General features: G+C 43.8%; 1 protein-coding gene across 1 annotated transcript; it reads left to right on the plus strand.

Moving 5' to 3' along the window:
* Window positions 1-2,025: 2,025 nt before the first annotated feature.
* LOC109779787 (kinesin-like protein KIN-5A) lies at window positions 2,026-8,981 on the plus strand. The gene is made up of 23 exons (XM_020338409.4): window positions 2,026-2,180; window positions 2,286-2,522; window positions 2,969-3,098; window positions 3,189-3,347; window positions 3,430-3,903; window positions 4,005-4,102; window positions 4,202-4,358; window positions 4,453-4,522; window positions 5,048-5,124; window positions 5,205-5,258; window positions 5,341-5,421; window positions 5,504-5,615; window positions 6,091-6,177; window positions 6,317-6,492; window positions 6,563-6,724; window positions 6,833-6,940; window positions 7,028-7,186; window positions 7,289-7,372; window positions 7,531-7,736; window positions 7,812-7,913; window positions 7,993-8,102; window positions 8,186-8,337; window positions 8,441-8,981. The coding sequence occupies exons 2-23, from the start codon at window positions 2,299-2,301 to the stop codon at window positions 8,645-8,647; spliced, it is 3,189 nt and encodes a 1,062-aa protein (XP_020193998.1). The 5' UTR covers window positions 2,026-2,180; window positions 2,286-2,298; the 3' UTR covers window positions 8,648-8,981.
* Window positions 8,982-18,383: the final 9,402 nt, after the last annotated feature.

Below are 18,383 nucleotides of genomic sequence, written 5' to 3' on the forward strand. Positions count from 1 at the left end.
TGGTTCGATAACCTTGGTCTCATCACTGAGGGAAATACCTACCGTAGCTGTGCTGCATCATCCCTTCCTCTTTGGGGAAAACCGACGTAGTTCAAGCCGCATCATACGGCGGCCGCTAGCGGTGCCGCCGTGGCTGGCTACGATCCTGATGAGACACAAAGCCAAGCCAAGACGGCCGAGGGCCATTCACGCCGTCGACCTTTGATCAAGCTGGCATGTAGGCCGCCTTCATGCAAGATCAGGTCGGCCTAGACCTGGACGGCTTCCCGCTCGACCACTAGTTTCCAGAGGACTACGGCCTCGACGAAGAGGATGAGTTGGACATCGACGGGGAGCCTTTGTTCGAGGACGAGGTCGCCAACCAAGCCGCCGGGGTGAAGCCGAAGCACAAGAGTAGGCGGACGAAGGCATACACGATGGCCGAGGACAAGCTCCTTTGTGAGTGTTGGAGGGACATTGGGCAAGACCCCAAGACCGGCGGCGAACAAAAGGCATCAACCTTTTGGACTCGTGTCCATCGCGAGTTCCATGAACGCAAGAAGTTTCCGTTGTAGCAAATCCAAGCACGCGCGAGTGGGTGTCCATTTCGAAGCGATGGAAGGTGATCCAACAAGAGTGCAACAAGTTTTGTGCCACTCTTGAGAGCATCAAGTCACGCCCCGTGAGCGGCATCGGCAAGCAAGACATGGTATGCATGCAAGTGCCCCTCTTTGTGTCATTCCGTTTATGCTTGCATGTCCATTTCCATATTCATTTGCCAACATGCTTGCATGCAATTCATTTGTAGGCATTTCAAGCTTTGGAGGCATTCAAGGTCCAAGACGAAGGCAAGTCCTTCAACCTCTCCCATTGTTGGAGGGTCATCAAAGACGAGGAGAAGTTCATGGCGCAATATGCCGCCCTCATGGCGTGTGGGGGGGGAAGCGGTGGAGGAGGTTGGTGAGGGCGAGAAGGCATGGCCGCGGGGGAAGACCAACTCCAAGAAGGAGGACAAGCGGGATGCGGCGTCGATCGCCTTGATCGCAACCGTGGAGGGCATGATGGCCAAGAAGGACTCAAGGGAGGAGAAGCTCCAGCAAGACAAGGAAGAGCAAATGAACGCCTTCATGGAGATCCAAAGGAGGAGGCTTGAGATGGAGGTGGAGAAGCAAACGAGGATGCTTGAGATAGAGGCGGAGAAGCAAGCCAAGATGCTAGAGATCGAGGCCGCCAATGCCAAGACCAAGGCGACAGAAGTGGCTCTCGCTAGCATGATGACGGGGGGTGGAGACATGAAGGTGGATCTCAACACCATGTCGCTAAGGAAGAGGACGTGGTTCAAGAAGATGCATGCCGACATGCTCAAGTTCGACGATGAGTGATCTATGGCTGCGAGCGCCATCCTTTTTTTATGCCGGCAAGTGTGCTGGCATGACCATGGCCGTGATGGCGTGGTCGAGCGCCATCCTTTTTGTGTGCTGGCATGTGTGCCGACCGCTGGCAAGTGCACTAGCATGAACTGTGTGGTGTTTTTTTGAAGCCGACATTGTATGCCGGCTGCTGACATGGTGCCGGCATGAACTTCGGGCGACAGCATGGCCGCTGGCATGATCTATGGCTGTGGGCCTTTTTCAAATTTGTGTGCGGACATGAAATGGATCGCGGCTGTTGGGCGCACTGTCGACCCAAATCTTAAACAAGGTGGACGTCGAGCGGGCGGCCGAACCAAACGGATAAAAGGCGGACAAAAGCGCCGCGTTGAAGTTGCTCTATGAACTTTCTTTTTGTTTTGAAAATTGGAACCTAGGAACTTCGGCTGTGTGCGTGTGTGACCATTTCAGGTTGAATTCGAGAGTGCACCATTTGGAACGCCCCCAACGGTCGGGTCGGACCAAGTTGTGGTGTGTGACCAAGTTTTGAATTAAGATTGGAGCCGGAGCCGCACGGTCCGCACGACCTCAACGTGCTCCCGTCCCACTTCTCCGTTTTGTTTTTTCCTGTTGTATAACGGCTCCCTCCCTCCCCACCTCCACTTCACTACGCTTTGTATAAGCCACGCCGGCCGGTCGATTCAAACCAATTCAAACCCGACACAGCACCAAACCCTTCCTCCCCCTCCCCTCCGCCTCTCCGTTTCCTCTCCGCCCGCCGCTCGCCGGCGCCGCCCGAGATCCGCCTCCGAGCTCCCCTCCCTTGTCGAGGTACGAACGATCTGCTAGGCTCTGCTCCGATCCAGTCCGTTCCATTTCAACTCCTCTCTCGTCGCCTCCGTTTCCCTATTCTGATTCCAAAATCCCCCGCTGCAGCTGCCGGCCGGCGATGGAGACCAGCACCCCTCGCAGGGCACCGGGAGCAGACGCTGCTGCGGCGTCCTCCTACGTCTCCATGTCCCCTTCCCCCTCCCACACCCCGCGCTCCTCCACCAAGGCCAAACGAACGCTCAACAACGGCGCTGCCATCGTCGCCTCCTCCCCTTCCCCTTCCCCTTCCCTTGCCAAGGGGGGCGGCGGCGGAGTTAACATCCAGGTCCTCCTCAGATGCAGGTATATATACTACGCGAGCGTCTCCGTCATTCCAAAACCCTTGTAGTATCGTATGCTCTTATTGCTCGTTGTTCATTACATGGTGATCTACCGAATTTGCAAGTCAGTTCAGATATTAATTCATAAATGGTGGGTTTCCTCTGTGAACGGCCGTCTGTATGAAGCACTAGTGTTTCTTCTTTATTGCCCAAGTGACAACAGCAGCTTAATGATACATATGCGAATTGGTGGATACATCTGGCGTGCTAATTTTTATATTTGATAAAACTAGAAACTAGAGAGCCAATTTCTGTTTGTCGCGAAGATTGTCCGCTCTATAGTTAGTGTATATATGCATAGCTTGGTTGCTACTGTCTTTGCTTTGTTCAAGTAATTAGGATCACGAACAATGGGTACTGTCCCAGTGGGCTGTAAACTTATGGTATGGGTATTTATTGCCGATGTAGGCCTTTAAGCAAGGAGGAGCTGAGCATAAACACTCCTGTGGTGATCACTTGCAACGAGCAGAGGCGAGAGGTTTCCGCTGCCCAGAACATTGCAAACAAACAGATTGATCGAACATTTGTATTTGACAAGGTTAACAAATTCTCCATTTAAACTGTTTCAACCTCGCTTACTTCAAGTTGTATGGCATTCGTCTAATTACCCCATTACATATGAATGTAGGTGTTCGGACCAAAGTCTAAACAGCAGGATGTGTTCAACCATGCCGTTGTTCCACTTGTAGGTGAAGTTCTGGATGGTTACAACTGCACAATATTTGCTTATGGGCAGACTGGAACTGGAAAAACATACACAATGGAAGGAGGAGGGGGCAAGACACAGGTAATTCAGAGTTCACAGCTTACCGATATTGTTGATGCACTATGTATCCGTATCAGTTATAACTGCTGCTGTGTTTGTGTAGGATGGCGAGCTTCCATCTGATGCTGGTGTTATTCCAAGGGCTGTGAAGAGAATATTTGATATTCTCGAGGCACAGAGTGCAGAATACAGCATGAAGGTCTCATTTCTTGAATTGTATAACGAGGAACTCACTGATCTTTTAGCTCCAGATGAGTCTAAATTCTCAGATGACAAATCAAAGAAGCCCATGGCACTCATGGAAGATGGGAAGGGAGGAGTTTTCGTTAGGGGACTGGAGGAAGAGGTAGTTTCTTCAGCCAGTGAGATATATAAGATACTTGAGAGAGGTTCTGGCAAAAGGAAAACTGCTGAAACTTTACTCAACAAGCAAAGTAGTCGGTCACACTCTATTTTCTCAATCACCATCCATATCAAGGAATGCACACCAGAGGGTGAAGAAATGATCAAGTGTGGAAAGCTTAACCTTGTTGATCTTGCTGGTTCAGAGAACATATCCCGGTCAGGTGCTAGAGATGTGAGTTCCGCTTTGGGGCATTTCACTTTTGTTTCCCTACTATGATCAGGCTGCGCCATTGAGGCTGTGCGATATACTTACGCTGTTGTCATCTATTACAGGGACGAGCCAGAGAAGCAGGAGAGATCAACAAAAGTTTGCTTACCCTTGGGCGTGTCATTAATACTCTCGTGGAGCACTCTGGTCACATACCATACAGGTAAACACAAGCTTTTATGGGGCTTCCTTATGGAAATCTGCTCAATCATGGTACACCAATAAAATGCTGATCACCTGACATTTCTGTTTTGTCACGCAGAGATAGCAAGTTGACGAGATTGTTAAGAGATTCCTTGGGTGGAAAGACAAAGACTTGCATCATCGCAACCATTGCGCCTTCGGTGCATTGCCTTGATGAGACATTAAGCACACTAGACTACGCGCACCGTGCCAAAAATATCAAGAACAAACCAGAGGTTAGGCTCTTGTATCTGTTAAACTAATTCTGAATGACAAAGTCATCTTTCCTCTTGAATAGTTGAAAATAATTATGTGCACATGATTTTCCAGGTTAATCAGAAGATGATGAAATCTGCACTCATCAAAGATTTATACTTCGAAATGGACCGCCTCAAGCAAGGTATGTTTTTCCTTAGAAGTGTGCCTGAATATATGGCATTATCAACTTCATGAAAACACGATGCAAATCATGCAACCATCTCTTCTTTAAACCATATGATGATCATAATCTTATTTTCTGAAACATAATTATAATTATGCCGTGTGTAATGTTTCATAATTATGAGGGGTTACTTGCATGTTTTCTCATATTTTTGACATCTAGCCAAGTGCTTTCATACCATGTGTTTGCCACACACCTAAACATCTTTAAGGAGATAACATTCAACAAGTTAAATTATCATTAACATCCATGTTGCGGAACTATTTTTTTCTAAGGTTCCAATTCCAGTCGCTTGATCACCGCACAAATCATGAAAACACATGTAAATGCTAGGCCTAGTGAGGAGATTTTGATTAATTTTGGATCTGTCTTGGAAATAAATTATTTTTTCTGCAAACATTTTCTTCACCTTGAGCATAGGCCATTTTGAAAGCCATATAATTTTAAGTCGCTATAGTTATTCAGCTTGTTTATCTATGGCAGAACTGTATGCTGCTAGGGAAAAGAATGGTATTTATATTCCAGGGGAACAATACCTAGCCGATGAAGCTGAAAAGAAGGTACTATACTCTTCGTGCTATTTATACATGTACACTAGGCTGTAAATATTCTGCTTGAGTATGATGGATAAACATTTCAGGCTATGTCAGAGAAGCTAGACCGTTTAGAGCTTGGTTTGGAGTCAAAAGACAAGGTATACCTTTATTCTTGGTGGTGAGGTGGATTTGCAATTCTTACTGACTTGAAAACTAAATTTATGATTTATAATTGTACAGCAATTAGATGAGCTCCAAGGACTGTACGATTCTCAGAAAGTGTTAAGTGCAGACTTAAGCGATAAGCTTCAGACATTGCAGGTACAGATGTTTTCTTGTCATATGCCTATGGAATGACTGAATGATCGTTCTTGTATTTACATATTTTTTCATTCATTTCCAGAAAAAGATGCAGGAAACTGAGTGCGCCCTAGCAGTCCTTGAAGAGAAGTATATGCAGGCAAACAATACAATAAAAGAGAAGGAGTATCTGATAGAAAATCTTCTTAAAACAGGTTAGAGAAAAAACCCACTTCTAAGTTTCTGTTAGTGTTTATCAAGCATGATAGACAAGGTATCTTGTAATATGCTTAAGAATTAATCCATGTATAGTATTATCATGTACAAGACACTGTTTCTTTTTTACCTTACTATCTGATTTGTCGGTTTGCATGTATGCCTATACTATACATACGAAGCTCAACACTGAGCTAGGCACACACCGCATCTCCTTATACTACACTGTCCATGTTCACTTCATTTCACTAGTTCATTACATTGTCTTCATGGAGGAAGTTCATTACATATGCAAAGGCCAACACTGTAATCTGGGAACAAACTGCAGCCCTTTACACGTTACTGTCCATGTACTGTTCATTATGTGGGCTCCTTTATTTCACTAGCCCGTTATTTATCTTCAAGATATTTGCATTGGTGGCTAAAGGTGTTTTGCTTACCCATCTGTGTTTTCTGTTTTTTAAATCTTTTTAGAAAAAGTTCTTGTTCATGAAGCTCACACGCTTCGATCTGAGCTGGAGAATACAACAGACGATCTATCTGGGCTATTTTCAAAATTAGGTTCATCTCCTTTCCTCCCCCCCCCCCCCCCCCCATTCTCCTCCTTTTTACTTTAAATATCATTTTTTTCAAACAGAAAAATCAAGAGGAATATTTTCGCTTCAAATTTCATGATATAAATCCATGTTATTATTTTCAGAAAGGAAGGGCAAGATTGAAGATGCAAACAAAAATATAGTTGGACACTTCCATTCTCAACTCACTCAAGACATGGATATCTTGCATAGAAACATCTCAACTTCAGTCTCTCAACAGGAGAGCCAACTGAAAGTACTTGAAGAGGAGATGCAATCTTTTATCACCACAAAGGGCAAGGTATGCTCGCACAAAGACATGTCTCTACCAGTGTATTATCTATAAGCATAACCATTGCAAACTTCCATAGGTTGCTGGAGGACTTCAAAATCAAGTAAGAGAAATGAAAGAGAGCTTCAGTTCAAGGATTACAGAATTGCATGGCTTTGCTAGTGAGCTCAACCTCAAATCCCAACTAAGCTCTGAGAAGCTGAATGCCCAAGTTAGCGCACACACATCTGATTTGGAGGATGTAAGTACACTTCATTAGCATATTTGTTTTCTGTGATTTGTTGAATACCTTGCTCTAGTTTTACTGTGATGGTTTGTTGGTAAACTTTGTCTTATTTGGTTCCTGCAGTGTCTGAAGGGCCTCTTAGCTGATGCTGACCAATTACTCATTGGGCTACAAAATGGGCTCTCTCAGCAAGAAGAGAGCTTAACTACATTAGTTGAGCAGCAACATGAGGTTTACCACGATGCCAATTATTAATTCTCTCCAAATGTTCACTTGTGATTACAATTTGTTTTAAGAAATTCTGTCACACTCAAACAGGGGCTCACTAGAAATGTGGAGAGAACAAAGTCTATCTCAGCAACTACAATGAATTTCTTTAGAACAATAGATGCTCATGCATTGGAACTCAAAAGGATATTAGAAGAATCACAGGCATCACATCAAAAGCAACTTCTCCAGCTCCAAACGAAGTTTGAGGTAATCGTTTGTTGTAGAATATGTAAATTCTGCACTAAAGATTTCTTTGGAAGTTTATTAGGCATAGTTCAATATCTGTTGACATGAAAAATATGGTTTTAGATCTGTGCCGCTGATGAAGAGAAGTATCTGATGGAGAAGGTAGCAGGGTTATTAGCAGAATCAAATGCTAGAAAGAAAAATATGGTATGCACATTCTACTTTGTTAGTACCAGCACACTTGTGTTCCATCAGTTGATATTCAGATCGCGCCACACAATGTAGAGGCTAACCTTGTGCTCGCACTTGGAACCCTCAGGTTGGAAACTTGTTGATGTGTGTTATATGTGGTCACTTTTCACTAGGTTCGGGATGACATAAGCAGCCTTGCTAAGACGGCTTCTGAGCGATCCAACAGTTTGCAAACTGAAACCACCAAGTTTCATGATTTCACATCTTCTATGAGTGAGCAATGGGAAGCCTACGTGGAGATAACCGAAGAAGCATTTCACAGAAACATATCCTCTGTTGAACAGAAGAAATGTTGCTTGGTGGAGAATGTCCAGCAGTGGTAAGTTTCTGACAGTGCCTACTAGATCTTGAATTTCTCTAACACAAGAAGTAACATATATTCCCCATTCTCCAGCAAAACAAGGACAAAATTATGCTCAGAACAATGGAGCAATGCGCAAAATTCAGTACTGGCTCTTGGAAGAAGCAATGCAGAAACAATAGGTTCAGTCATCAGGTAATTACAATTGTTACACTGATTAGTTTGAAGATGAGAAAACTTTGATTTATGCTAAATATGTCTCCTTTGAATGAAGCGATGGAAATGAGGCAAACAGCCAACTTCACATGAGATTTTCATCCGCTGTCAGCACTGCTCTTGAAGATGATGATATTTCGAGCGAAGCTCTTGTTTGCTCTATAGACGGTACTGTATATCTCACTGTAGAGTTGCTCCCTTTTCAGACTGAATATTTGCATTTACATTCCCTACAAACTGTATCTTGCCAGATTCACTAAGATTGGATCGTGCGATCTGCGAGACTGTGAGACCTATCATCAACGCATCACAGACACAGCTTGGTGACCTTCAAAGGAGCCACCATGAGAAGACGCTGGGGATATCAGGGAATGCCAACAGATCACTGGGGGATGACTACAAGGTGAGCATATATATCAGTCTGGTCGCCAGTTTGTTTATCAATTGGGTAGGAACTGACTTTCTAGTGTTTCTCAACGCGCTCTCTGTTTTATTACTTAACGCAGGTCGATGAACCAACTTGTTCAACACCAACAAGGCGCCAGATTAACATCCCCAGCAGCCAATCGATCGAGGGCTTGGTAACTCCACTGGAAGACCTCGTCAAGTCATTCAGGGACAGTAGAACTCCGTCTAAACTCGTGACTGGAAACGCGAAGCGCTTAGATTTGGCAATTGAGATGGAGAGAGTCCCTCTCACTACAATTAACTAGACACAGGGCACAAACTTTTACATGTTCTTGAGATGTTGGGGGTTGATTTTGTAGTTCGAAGATCAACCTTGGAGGTTGTATGGCCTGAGCTAGTTGATCTCTGTCGTAGAAGACAACAACAAATGTAATATTATTATGCAACTGCTGTAGCACTTCTGTATCCTGCCATTGCGAAGTTGGGTAATTTCTTGTGGCAGCTGCAAAAAAGGACGCCAGCCAGCTCTTGTGGCAGATCACAGTGAATAATTTTCTCGCCCAATCAAGCTAAACGAAGAAGCGGTCTTCCAAGAAACATTGGTCATCAACTGAAAGCTTTTGGATCTGCTAGATTTCATCTAGATGAAAATTATCTATGTCTCATATAAGTTGGCCACCACACGATCTAGCTGCTTTAAATACGCAAGCCCACACGTGTGGCACGAAGTAACATGATCCAAACGCCTTCATTATAATTTATTTTGTCACGTCAAAACAGATGACATCAGCAGGAATCTTTTTGGTTTTCGGCTTAAAAAAGTTTTATCTCCTAATTAAAAAATCCAATTAAAAATTCGTTTTCATCATTAAATCCGTCTCGACGAGATCTTCAAAACTAGATCCCATGTTGATATGTTTCGACGATTTTTTTTTTCCTAAAAGTTGCCATGATGTTTACACCGTAATTGTCATAGTGTTTACACTAAAGTTGTCATGTGGCAATTTTAGTTTATAGAGCATGGCAATTCCAGTACTTTGACTATAAAAATTATTTTTTGTATGAGCCATGGAAATTTTGAGTGAATGTTTTATGGCAATTTTTGTTTATGGTTCATGGCAAGTCTAGTTTCTTAATTCTCCGTTTTATAATATGTTAAAATTTACTTTTAAATGTAAAAGAAAAATAGCTGAAACATATTATGACAATTTCAGTGTAAACACCATGGCAATTCATGTGCAATGGACATGGCAACTTTTAACCCCAAAAAAAGTCGTCAAAACATATTGATATGAAATCTAGTTTCGAAGATCTCGCCGCGATGGATTTAATGATGAAAACGGATCTTCAATCAGATTTTTCATTTAAGAGATAAAATATTTTTAAAACTGGAAATCAAAAAAGATTCTCACATGCATGCATGCGGTAACATGGCGCAGTCTGTGTGTTATAAGGCGTGTGGGCGAATGTCGCTCCCACCCACGTATGGGTGTCATCTGCGTCCTTAAAATACATGCAAATCTGTCTGATCCCACATCCTTTTTTTCTTTTTGCATAAAATGATCTATTATAGAAGTTCATTGGAAGTATAAAGCATCATAATAAAAATTACAAAAAGATTTCGAGATCACCGAATGGCCAGTACTGCCGCCAAAATGAGTCGTCGACTCGCGTGCTGTCGTCGCTCCCCTACAGGATCTGGCATGACCTTTTGCATAGATCTGAAGCACCTACACAAAATCTCGCTACATGACAAAAAACTCTAGCCTCACTGCCCCAAGGAGACGACAAGAAACTATGCCGGAGCTCCGTCGACTACGTCCAAATGGACGAACTTGAGGTAGATCGAAGCCGGAAAAACACACATGAAGAAAAAGCACCACCATCGATCTGCGCACTCTATTTTAACCACCACATCCAGCGCAAATACTATATTTCGCTTATAGTGTGTATAGAACCCGTCTCGCCCGCAGCGCCCTACAGTGATGATGTGTATGAGTTGGCCTAGTAATATGTGCGTTCATTCGATCCGGGTCTGATTGTTACTGCGTTCTCCCCCACCCCCCCCCCCCCCTCCCTTCCCTTTTTTATTTTCTTTTCTGTTGCTTTTTATTTTGGTTTTCTTTGTTTCTTCTTCGGTTTTCATTGCTTTTTTCTTTGTTATACTTCGGTTTTCTTTGTTTTCTCACCCTTTTTTGTTTTCCTTCTTTCTTCATTATACTTTGTTTTTTATTTCTATATTTCCTTCGTTTCCTCACTCTCCTTTTTGTTTATTTCTTAGTTTTTATGGGTATTTTTTAGCACATGTCTACCTTTTCTCAGTCAAAGTGTACATTTTCAGTGCAGACATTAAACAGTTTTGTGATACACGTTCGACATTTTTCAAATATATGACACACATTTTTTAAGTACATGTTTTAAACACTTTTTTGAACACACAATAACATTTTCCAAATTATGTGTTGGTATATTTTTTAATGGTAATAAACAAAATTTAAACTACGCAAACATTGTTTCTACATTGCATAATGTTTTTTTAATGTGACGAACATTTCTTTCAAATGTGAGAATATTTCTTTTAAATACTATTAATTTTTTTAAATGCCAACAATTTTTTTGAACTATTTGATGTTTTGCATCGTATTAAAATGACAATATTTTTTTGAACTACTTGAACATTTTTTTACATCGTATGACATTATTTAAATTTCACAATTTTTTAAAATAAAAATGCAAAATATTTCTTTAAAATGTCATGTACATTTTTTGGATGGTAATAAACATTTTTAACCTACACGAGCAAATTTTAACATTTGTATAAACATTTTCCAAATGTCAAGAATAATTTTTTGAAACGTGAGAATATTTCTTTAAATTGATACATGCATATTTTAATGGTACGAAACATTTTTATTATATCACACAAACATTATTTTTATATTGGATAAACAATTTTTGAAAAATTCACATAGATCTTTTGAAATGTGGGAACATTTTTTCATTGTCAAGAACAGTTTTTAAAAAGCTATCAACATTTTTAAAATTGTGTTAACAAGTTGTTTATACGATGTTAATGTTTTGTAATTCCAGGATTTTTTTTAAAAGAGTAAATATATATTTTCTTAATTGATCTAATTAAAATAGAAATAAAAAGTAAAAAAAAACAGATTTAGTGTGATGTAATCTTGATGTCATCATCATGTCAGCATCGCCAAACCAAGTCCCTACTAGGCCGGCCCATCAGTGGCTCCTTCTGCCTCGGCTAGCAAGGCATAGCCGGGGCCATATCCAGCCCCGCATTGATGTGTCCCCTTCGTTGGGTTGTGGACATGTTTTTTCCCGTGTTTGCTGCATGGGTTGTTTTTGTGGAAAATCCTACTTTTTTTGAGCGATTAAACCAAGCTTTATTCAGAAAATTCCACATGGTGTGGGATACAACGCTGATCATGGGATTGGCCTAGCCATAAGTGGCGCCCCGGTCCCAGTGACAAAGCATGCTTGGCTAAACTATGTGCCTCTACATTGACGGCACGAGATTCAAAAGTAAATGTAAAGCTAAACAAGGAAGCTAAACTGTTTATCTCTGCAACAATTGCTCCATTTGAACCCTGGCACGACTTGTTGATAGCATTCACAACATCCTTCGCATCCGAGGCCACCAGCACATCCTGGAGGTTTAGGTCTTGGGCTAGGGCAAGTGCCTCCCTACATGCAATCGTCTCGAGAATGGCCGGATCATCGACACCTGCTATACCAAGGGTTGAGCTCCCCAAGAATACTCCATTAGCATCTCTGCAGACTACCGCTGCAACTCCTCATGTGCCCCTGCGACATGCGGCGTCAACATGTATCTTGGCTACACCCGGTGGAGGAGCTTTTGGTCGTTGGTTTTGTTGGACTGCACCCGCTCCTCGCCTTGAGGCGCTCTGCCTGGTTCTTGAACCAGTTCAAGCTCTTGTATGAACCTACAGATGAACGCATGTGTGCTTTGTGGGCTCTGAAATATTCCTTCGTGAATAGCTTTGCGCCGCGATGACCAAATTGCCCACAACGAAACAGTGAGTTTAACGAACTGATCATGGGTTAACAACTCCATGAGAGTGAACAACCACTGCTTCGCGCTTGGTTCCGTTACAGCTACTAGCTGCTGAGAGAGGTCCTCATCTACTAGAGCCCATATATACCGTGACATAGTGCACTGCAGCAGAGAATGTCTCCACGAGTCCGGCTGACCGCACATACCACATGAGCTGGAATCAGTCATGTGTCGATGCTCACGGACATCATTCGTGGGAATGGAATGTTTTGACAGTCTCCACAGAAACATTCGAATTTTCGCAGGCACTTGCACTTTCCAGAGAGTTTTCCATGCCCCCTCCTCCTGTGACGTACTGGATGATCCCGCTCTTGTTTCCAGCCACGCTTCCCTTCTTGCCCTAGTACTCACAAGCATCCGGTATGCACTTTTGACCGAGAAAAACCCCGATCTCTCATGGCTCCAGCTCCAGAAATCTTCTATGTTTTTTGTGCACAAAGGGATGCCGAGTATGCACCTTGCATCCATGGGCAGGAACGTTGCATGCACCCGCTGTTTGTCCCAAGAAGCTGAAGTTTGATCTATTAACTCAGACACATAGACCGGTGGGTTTGGCTGGAGGTGTCCATACGGTCTCATCATCTCCTCTCTCGGGATACAATTATCCTCCCAAATTCTGGTTGATTGACCATTACCTATGCGTCGGATTAGTCCTTGTTTCAGCACGTCCTTTCCTTCTGTTATGGCTCTCCATACCTGGCTAGGATGAGATCCCAAATCAGAGTTCAAAAACTGACCCCCCGGGTAATATATGCTCTTCAGCAGCCGTGCACAAAGGCTCTCTGGTTGTTGGACAAGGCGCCATGCCTGCTTAGCTAGCATTGCCATATTGAAGAGTGTAAGTGCATCTAGTGCCCCTTAGTGATTTTGGTGTATTGAAGACTTATAGGTTAAGGGACTAATGTGTTTATGAGTGTACACAGGTCTATAAGTCTATGAGCAGTTTGATATTTACAGAGAAAGTCGACCCCTAAAAATGAAGTTCTTCGACTGAAGACTTTGGATTTCTGAAGACTTCTGAAGACTTTGAAAGTGAAGAAATTGGTGTGACCTTGAAGACTTGGTATTCATTTGAGGAACATGAAGCGTGAAGACTTTTGTTTTCGTAATTTCATTTTCTCTTTCTTGAGTCATAGCAAACACCGTACTGTTAAAGGGGGTCGAGGAAATACTAAGGAAAAATTTCCATGTGATGCTCAACTCAAAATCCTACACCTACCAATCCCTTCGAGTGAAGCCATTGGAAATCTCATACAGTTCAGTCATATTCTTCAGTGACAGAGACGAAGTTCTTCTGGTCTCTGAGGAATTTGTTCTGACTAAGGAGTTAGGAATTCGCAAGTGCAGATTGCCTACACAGTGAGGAACATGATAGCCCTGAGGAATTTGATACTCAAATTTCCGACCGTTGCTGTGCTATGTGCCAGCTGTCCCAAAATATCTACCCACCTAATGGTCATATCATTGAAGGGCATTTATGTCTTATCATGTCGGGCTGTTCCCTAGGCTATAAATAGCCGCCCCCTACAACCACTAGCTGGTTGGCTACTCCGAGAGAAACTGACATTTGTCATTTGAGAGCAACCCATCCTTCGAGGACTTTGAGCGAAAATCATCAAGTGAGGAAAACCCAAACCCAAACACCTACAAACCCAAAGTGATTGAGCATCACTGAAGAGATTGATCCTGCGTGGATCCGACGCTTGTTACCTTTGAAGACTGTGCTTCTTCCAGGCGGTTAGGCGTCATGGTCTAGAGCATCCAAGAGAAATTGTGGATCGCCGAGTGACCGAGTTTGTGAAGGTTTGGAAGTCACCTGAAGACTTACCACGAGTGATTGGGCGAGGTTTGTGTGACCTTAGCTCAAGGAGAATACGGTGAGGACTAAGTGTCCTGGACTGCGTGTTCAGGACTGGGTGTCCGGGACTATGTGTCCTCAGGTTTAAATACCTAGCCGCTCCAACCAGATGTACAACTGAGACATCAGTTGGAACTAGTCTACCAAATCATTATCTTCACCAAGCTTACTGGTTCTATTTCCTCAACTCTTTCATTTCCTCATTACTGTGTTGTGTGCTTGTCATATCTGTGTTTGAAGACTTTGACTGAAGACTTTCTCAATCTCCTCAGTTCAATTTCTTCAGTCTGTTTGTCTTCATCCTGTGCTATCCTGTGTTTACGCTTTCTGTACTCTGTGTTTGTCTTCATTTCATCATGATGACCATGCCTATGTTCTGCTATGCTTACTCTTGAGTACTTATTCCACTGCAAGTAGTTCTTCGCTAAGGTATTTCCTCACCCGCAAATTCCTCAGTGAAGAATTCATAAAAATCGCCTATTCACCCCCCTCTAGTCGATATAATGCACTTTCAATTGGTATCAGAGCAAGGTACTCCCTTGTTCTGTGTGATTTTGGTTTAACCGCCTGGAGTTTTAGTTACGTCGACCGCAGGTATGAAGAAAGTGACATGCCCCATCTTTGACGGTCATGATTATCCCAAGTGGAAGGCCATGATGAGGAAGCGCCTCATGGCACTGAACAGCGAGTTGTGGACCATCACTGAGATTGGTCTTACCGATCTATGCAAGATGGCGGACATTTATGATATTCGCAAGTACACTCGACTTGACATCATGGCGAAGGATATCATCTATTCCTGCCTATCCAGAGATGAATTCAGGCGCATTATGCATCTTTGCAATGCGAAGCTTATCTGGGACCGATCTTTGACGTCTATGAAGGTCATCGAACTTGTCATGATCCCTGGTTTGAGGATTTCAAGGAATCACTCAAAACGATGACTTTCGAACCGAACCATCATCTTCTGCACCATGCCTCATGGCAAAAGGTGCCAAGGTAACCGAATGTTCCTCATCCGAGTCTAGTGATGATGATTTTGGACCTAGCTGTACCAAGCTTGTTTGTATTGCCACTAAACAACAAAAGGCCTTGGAAAAGGTTAAAAACATGCTAGATAAAAGTGATGATTTGTTGGGTGAAGAAATGGATTGCGCTAAAACCTTGACTGAAAATCTTCAGAGACTTCAATCTAGATTTGACAACCTTCAAGGTCATCATAACACTCTCTTATCTGATCATGAGAAGCTTTCTTATGAATTTCTTCAAAGAAAGCAAGTGTTGGAAATATGTCCTAGAGGCAATAATAAAATGGTTATTATTATATTTCCTTGTTCATGATAATTGTCTATTGTTCATGCTATAATTGTGTTATCCGGAAATCGTAATACATGTGTGAACACATAGACCATAACATGTCCCTAGTGAACCTCTAGTTGACTAGCTCGTTGATCAATAGATGGTTACGGTTTCCTGACCATGGACATTGGATGTCATTGATAACGGGATCACATCATTAGGAGAATGATGTGATGGACAAGACTCAATCCTAAGCATAGCACTAGATCGTGTAGTTCGTTTGCTAAAGCTTTTCTAATGTCAAGTATCATTTCCTTAGACCATGAGATCGTGCAACTCCCGGATACCGTAGGAATGCTTTGGGTGTACCAAATGTCACAACGTAACTGGGTGGCTATAAAGGTGCACTACAGGTATCTCTGAAAGTGTCTGTTGGGTTGGCACAGATCGAGACTGGGATTTGTCACTCCGTATGACGGAGAGGTATCTCTGGGCCCACTCGATAATGCATCATCATAATGAGCTCAATGTGACCAAGTGGTTGGTCACGGGATCATGCATTACGGTACGAGTAAAGTGACTTGTCGGTAACGAGATTGAACAAGGTATTGGGATACCGACGATCGAATCTCGGGCAAGTAACGTACCGATTGACAAAGGGAATTGTATACGGGATTACTTGAATCCTCGACATCGTGGTTCATCCGATGAGATCATCGAGGAGCATGTGGGAGCCAACATGGGTATCCAGATCCCGCTGTTGGTTATTGACCGGAGAGTCGTCTCGGTCATGTCTGCGTGTCTCCCGAACCCGTAGGGTCTACACACTTAAGGTTCGGTGACGCTAGGGTTGTAGAGATATTAGTATGCGGTAACCTGAAAGTTGTTCGGAGTTCCGGATGAGATCCCGGACATCACGAGGAGTTCCGGAATGGTCCGGAGGTAATGATTTGTATATAGGAAGTCCAGTTTCGGCCACCGGGAAAGTTTCGGGGGTCACCGGTATTGTACCGGGACCACCGGAAGGGTCCCGGGGGTCCACCGGGTGGGGCCACCTATCCCGGAGGCCCCCATGGGCTGAGGTGGGAAGGGAACCAGCCCCTGGTGGGCTGGTGCACCCCCCCATGGGCCTCCCCTGCGCCTAGGGTTGGAAATCCTGGGGGTGGGGGGCGCCCCACCTGACTTGGGGGGCAAGTCCCCCCCTTGGCCGCCGCCCCCCCTTGAGATGGGATCTCCAGGGGCCGGCGCCCCCCAGGGCCCCTATATAAAGGGGGGGGGAGGGAGGGCTGCGTACCCTAAGCCCTGGCGCCTCCCTCTCCCTCCCGTAACACCTCTCCCTCTCGCTGAGCTTGGCGAAGCCCTGCCGAGATCCCCGCTACTTCCACCACCACGCCGTCGTGCTGCTGGATCTCCATCAACCTCTCCTTCCCCTTGCTGGATCAAGAAGGAGGAGACGTCTCTCCCAACCGTACGTGTGTTGAACGCGGAGGTGCCGGCCGTTCGGCGCTAGGATCATCGGTGATTTGGATCACGACGAGTACGACTCCATCAACCCCGTTCTCTTGAACGCTTCCGCTCGCGATCTACAAGGGTATGTAGATGCACTCCTCTCTCTCGTTGCTAGATGACTCCATAGATTGATCTTGGTGATGCGTAGAAAATTTTAAATTTCTGCTACGATCCCCAACAGTGGCATCATGAGCTAGGTCTATGCATAGTTTCTATGCACGAGTAGAACACAAGTTGTTGTGGGCGTCGATTTTGTCAATTTACTTGCCATTACTAGTCTTATCTTGATTCGGCGGCATCGTGGGATGAAGCGGCCCGGACCGACCTTACACGTACGCTTACGTGAGACAGGTTCCACCGACTGACGTGCACTAGTTGCATAAGGTGGCTAGCGGGTGTCTGTCTCTCCCACTTTAGTCGGATCGGATTTGATGAAAAGGGTCCTTATGAAGGATAATAGAAATTGGCATATCACGTTGTGGTTTTGGCGTAGGTAAGAATCGTTCTTGCTAGAAACCTATAGCAGCCACGTAAAAATTTGCAACAACAATTAGAGGACGTCTAACTTGTTTTTGCAGCAAGTGATGTGATGTGATATGGCCAGAAGGATGTGATGAATGATATATGTGATGTATGAGATTGATCATGTTCTTGTAATAGGAATCACGACTTGCATGTCGATGAGTATGACAACCGGCAGGAGCCATAGGAGTTGTCTTAATTTATTTATGACCTGCGTGTCAACTGGAACGTCATGTAATTACTTTACTTTATTGCTAACCGTTAGCCATAGTAGTAGAAGTAATAGTTGGTGAGACAACTTCGTGAAGACACGATGATGGAGATCATGGTGTCATGCCGGTGACGATGATGAACATGGCGCCCCGAAGATGGAGATCAAAAGGAGCAAAATGATATTGGCCATATCATGTCACTATTTGATTGCATGTGATGTTTATCATGTTTTACATCTTATTTGCTTAGAACGACGGTAGCATAAATAAGATGATCCCTCGCTAAAATTTCAAGAAAGTGTTCCCCCTAACTGTGGACCATTGCGAAGGTTCGTTGTTCCGAAGCACCACGTGATGATCGGGTGTGATAGGTTCTAACGTTCGCATACAACGGGTGTAAGCCAGATTTACACACACGATACACTTAGGTTGACTTGACAAGCCTAGCATGTACAGACATGGCCTCGGAACACAAGAGACCGAAAGGTCGAACATGAGTCGTATAGCAGATACGATCAACATGAAGATGTTCACCGATGATGACT

The sequence above is a fragment of the Aegilops tauschii genome, chromosome 5 (assembly GCF_002575655.3).
Source record: "Aegilops tauschii subsp. strangulata cultivar AL8/78 chromosome 5, Aet v6.0, whole genome shotgun sequence".
Taxonomy (NCBI): domain Eukaryota; kingdom Viridiplantae; phylum Streptophyta; class Magnoliopsida; order Poales; family Poaceae; genus Aegilops; species Aegilops tauschii.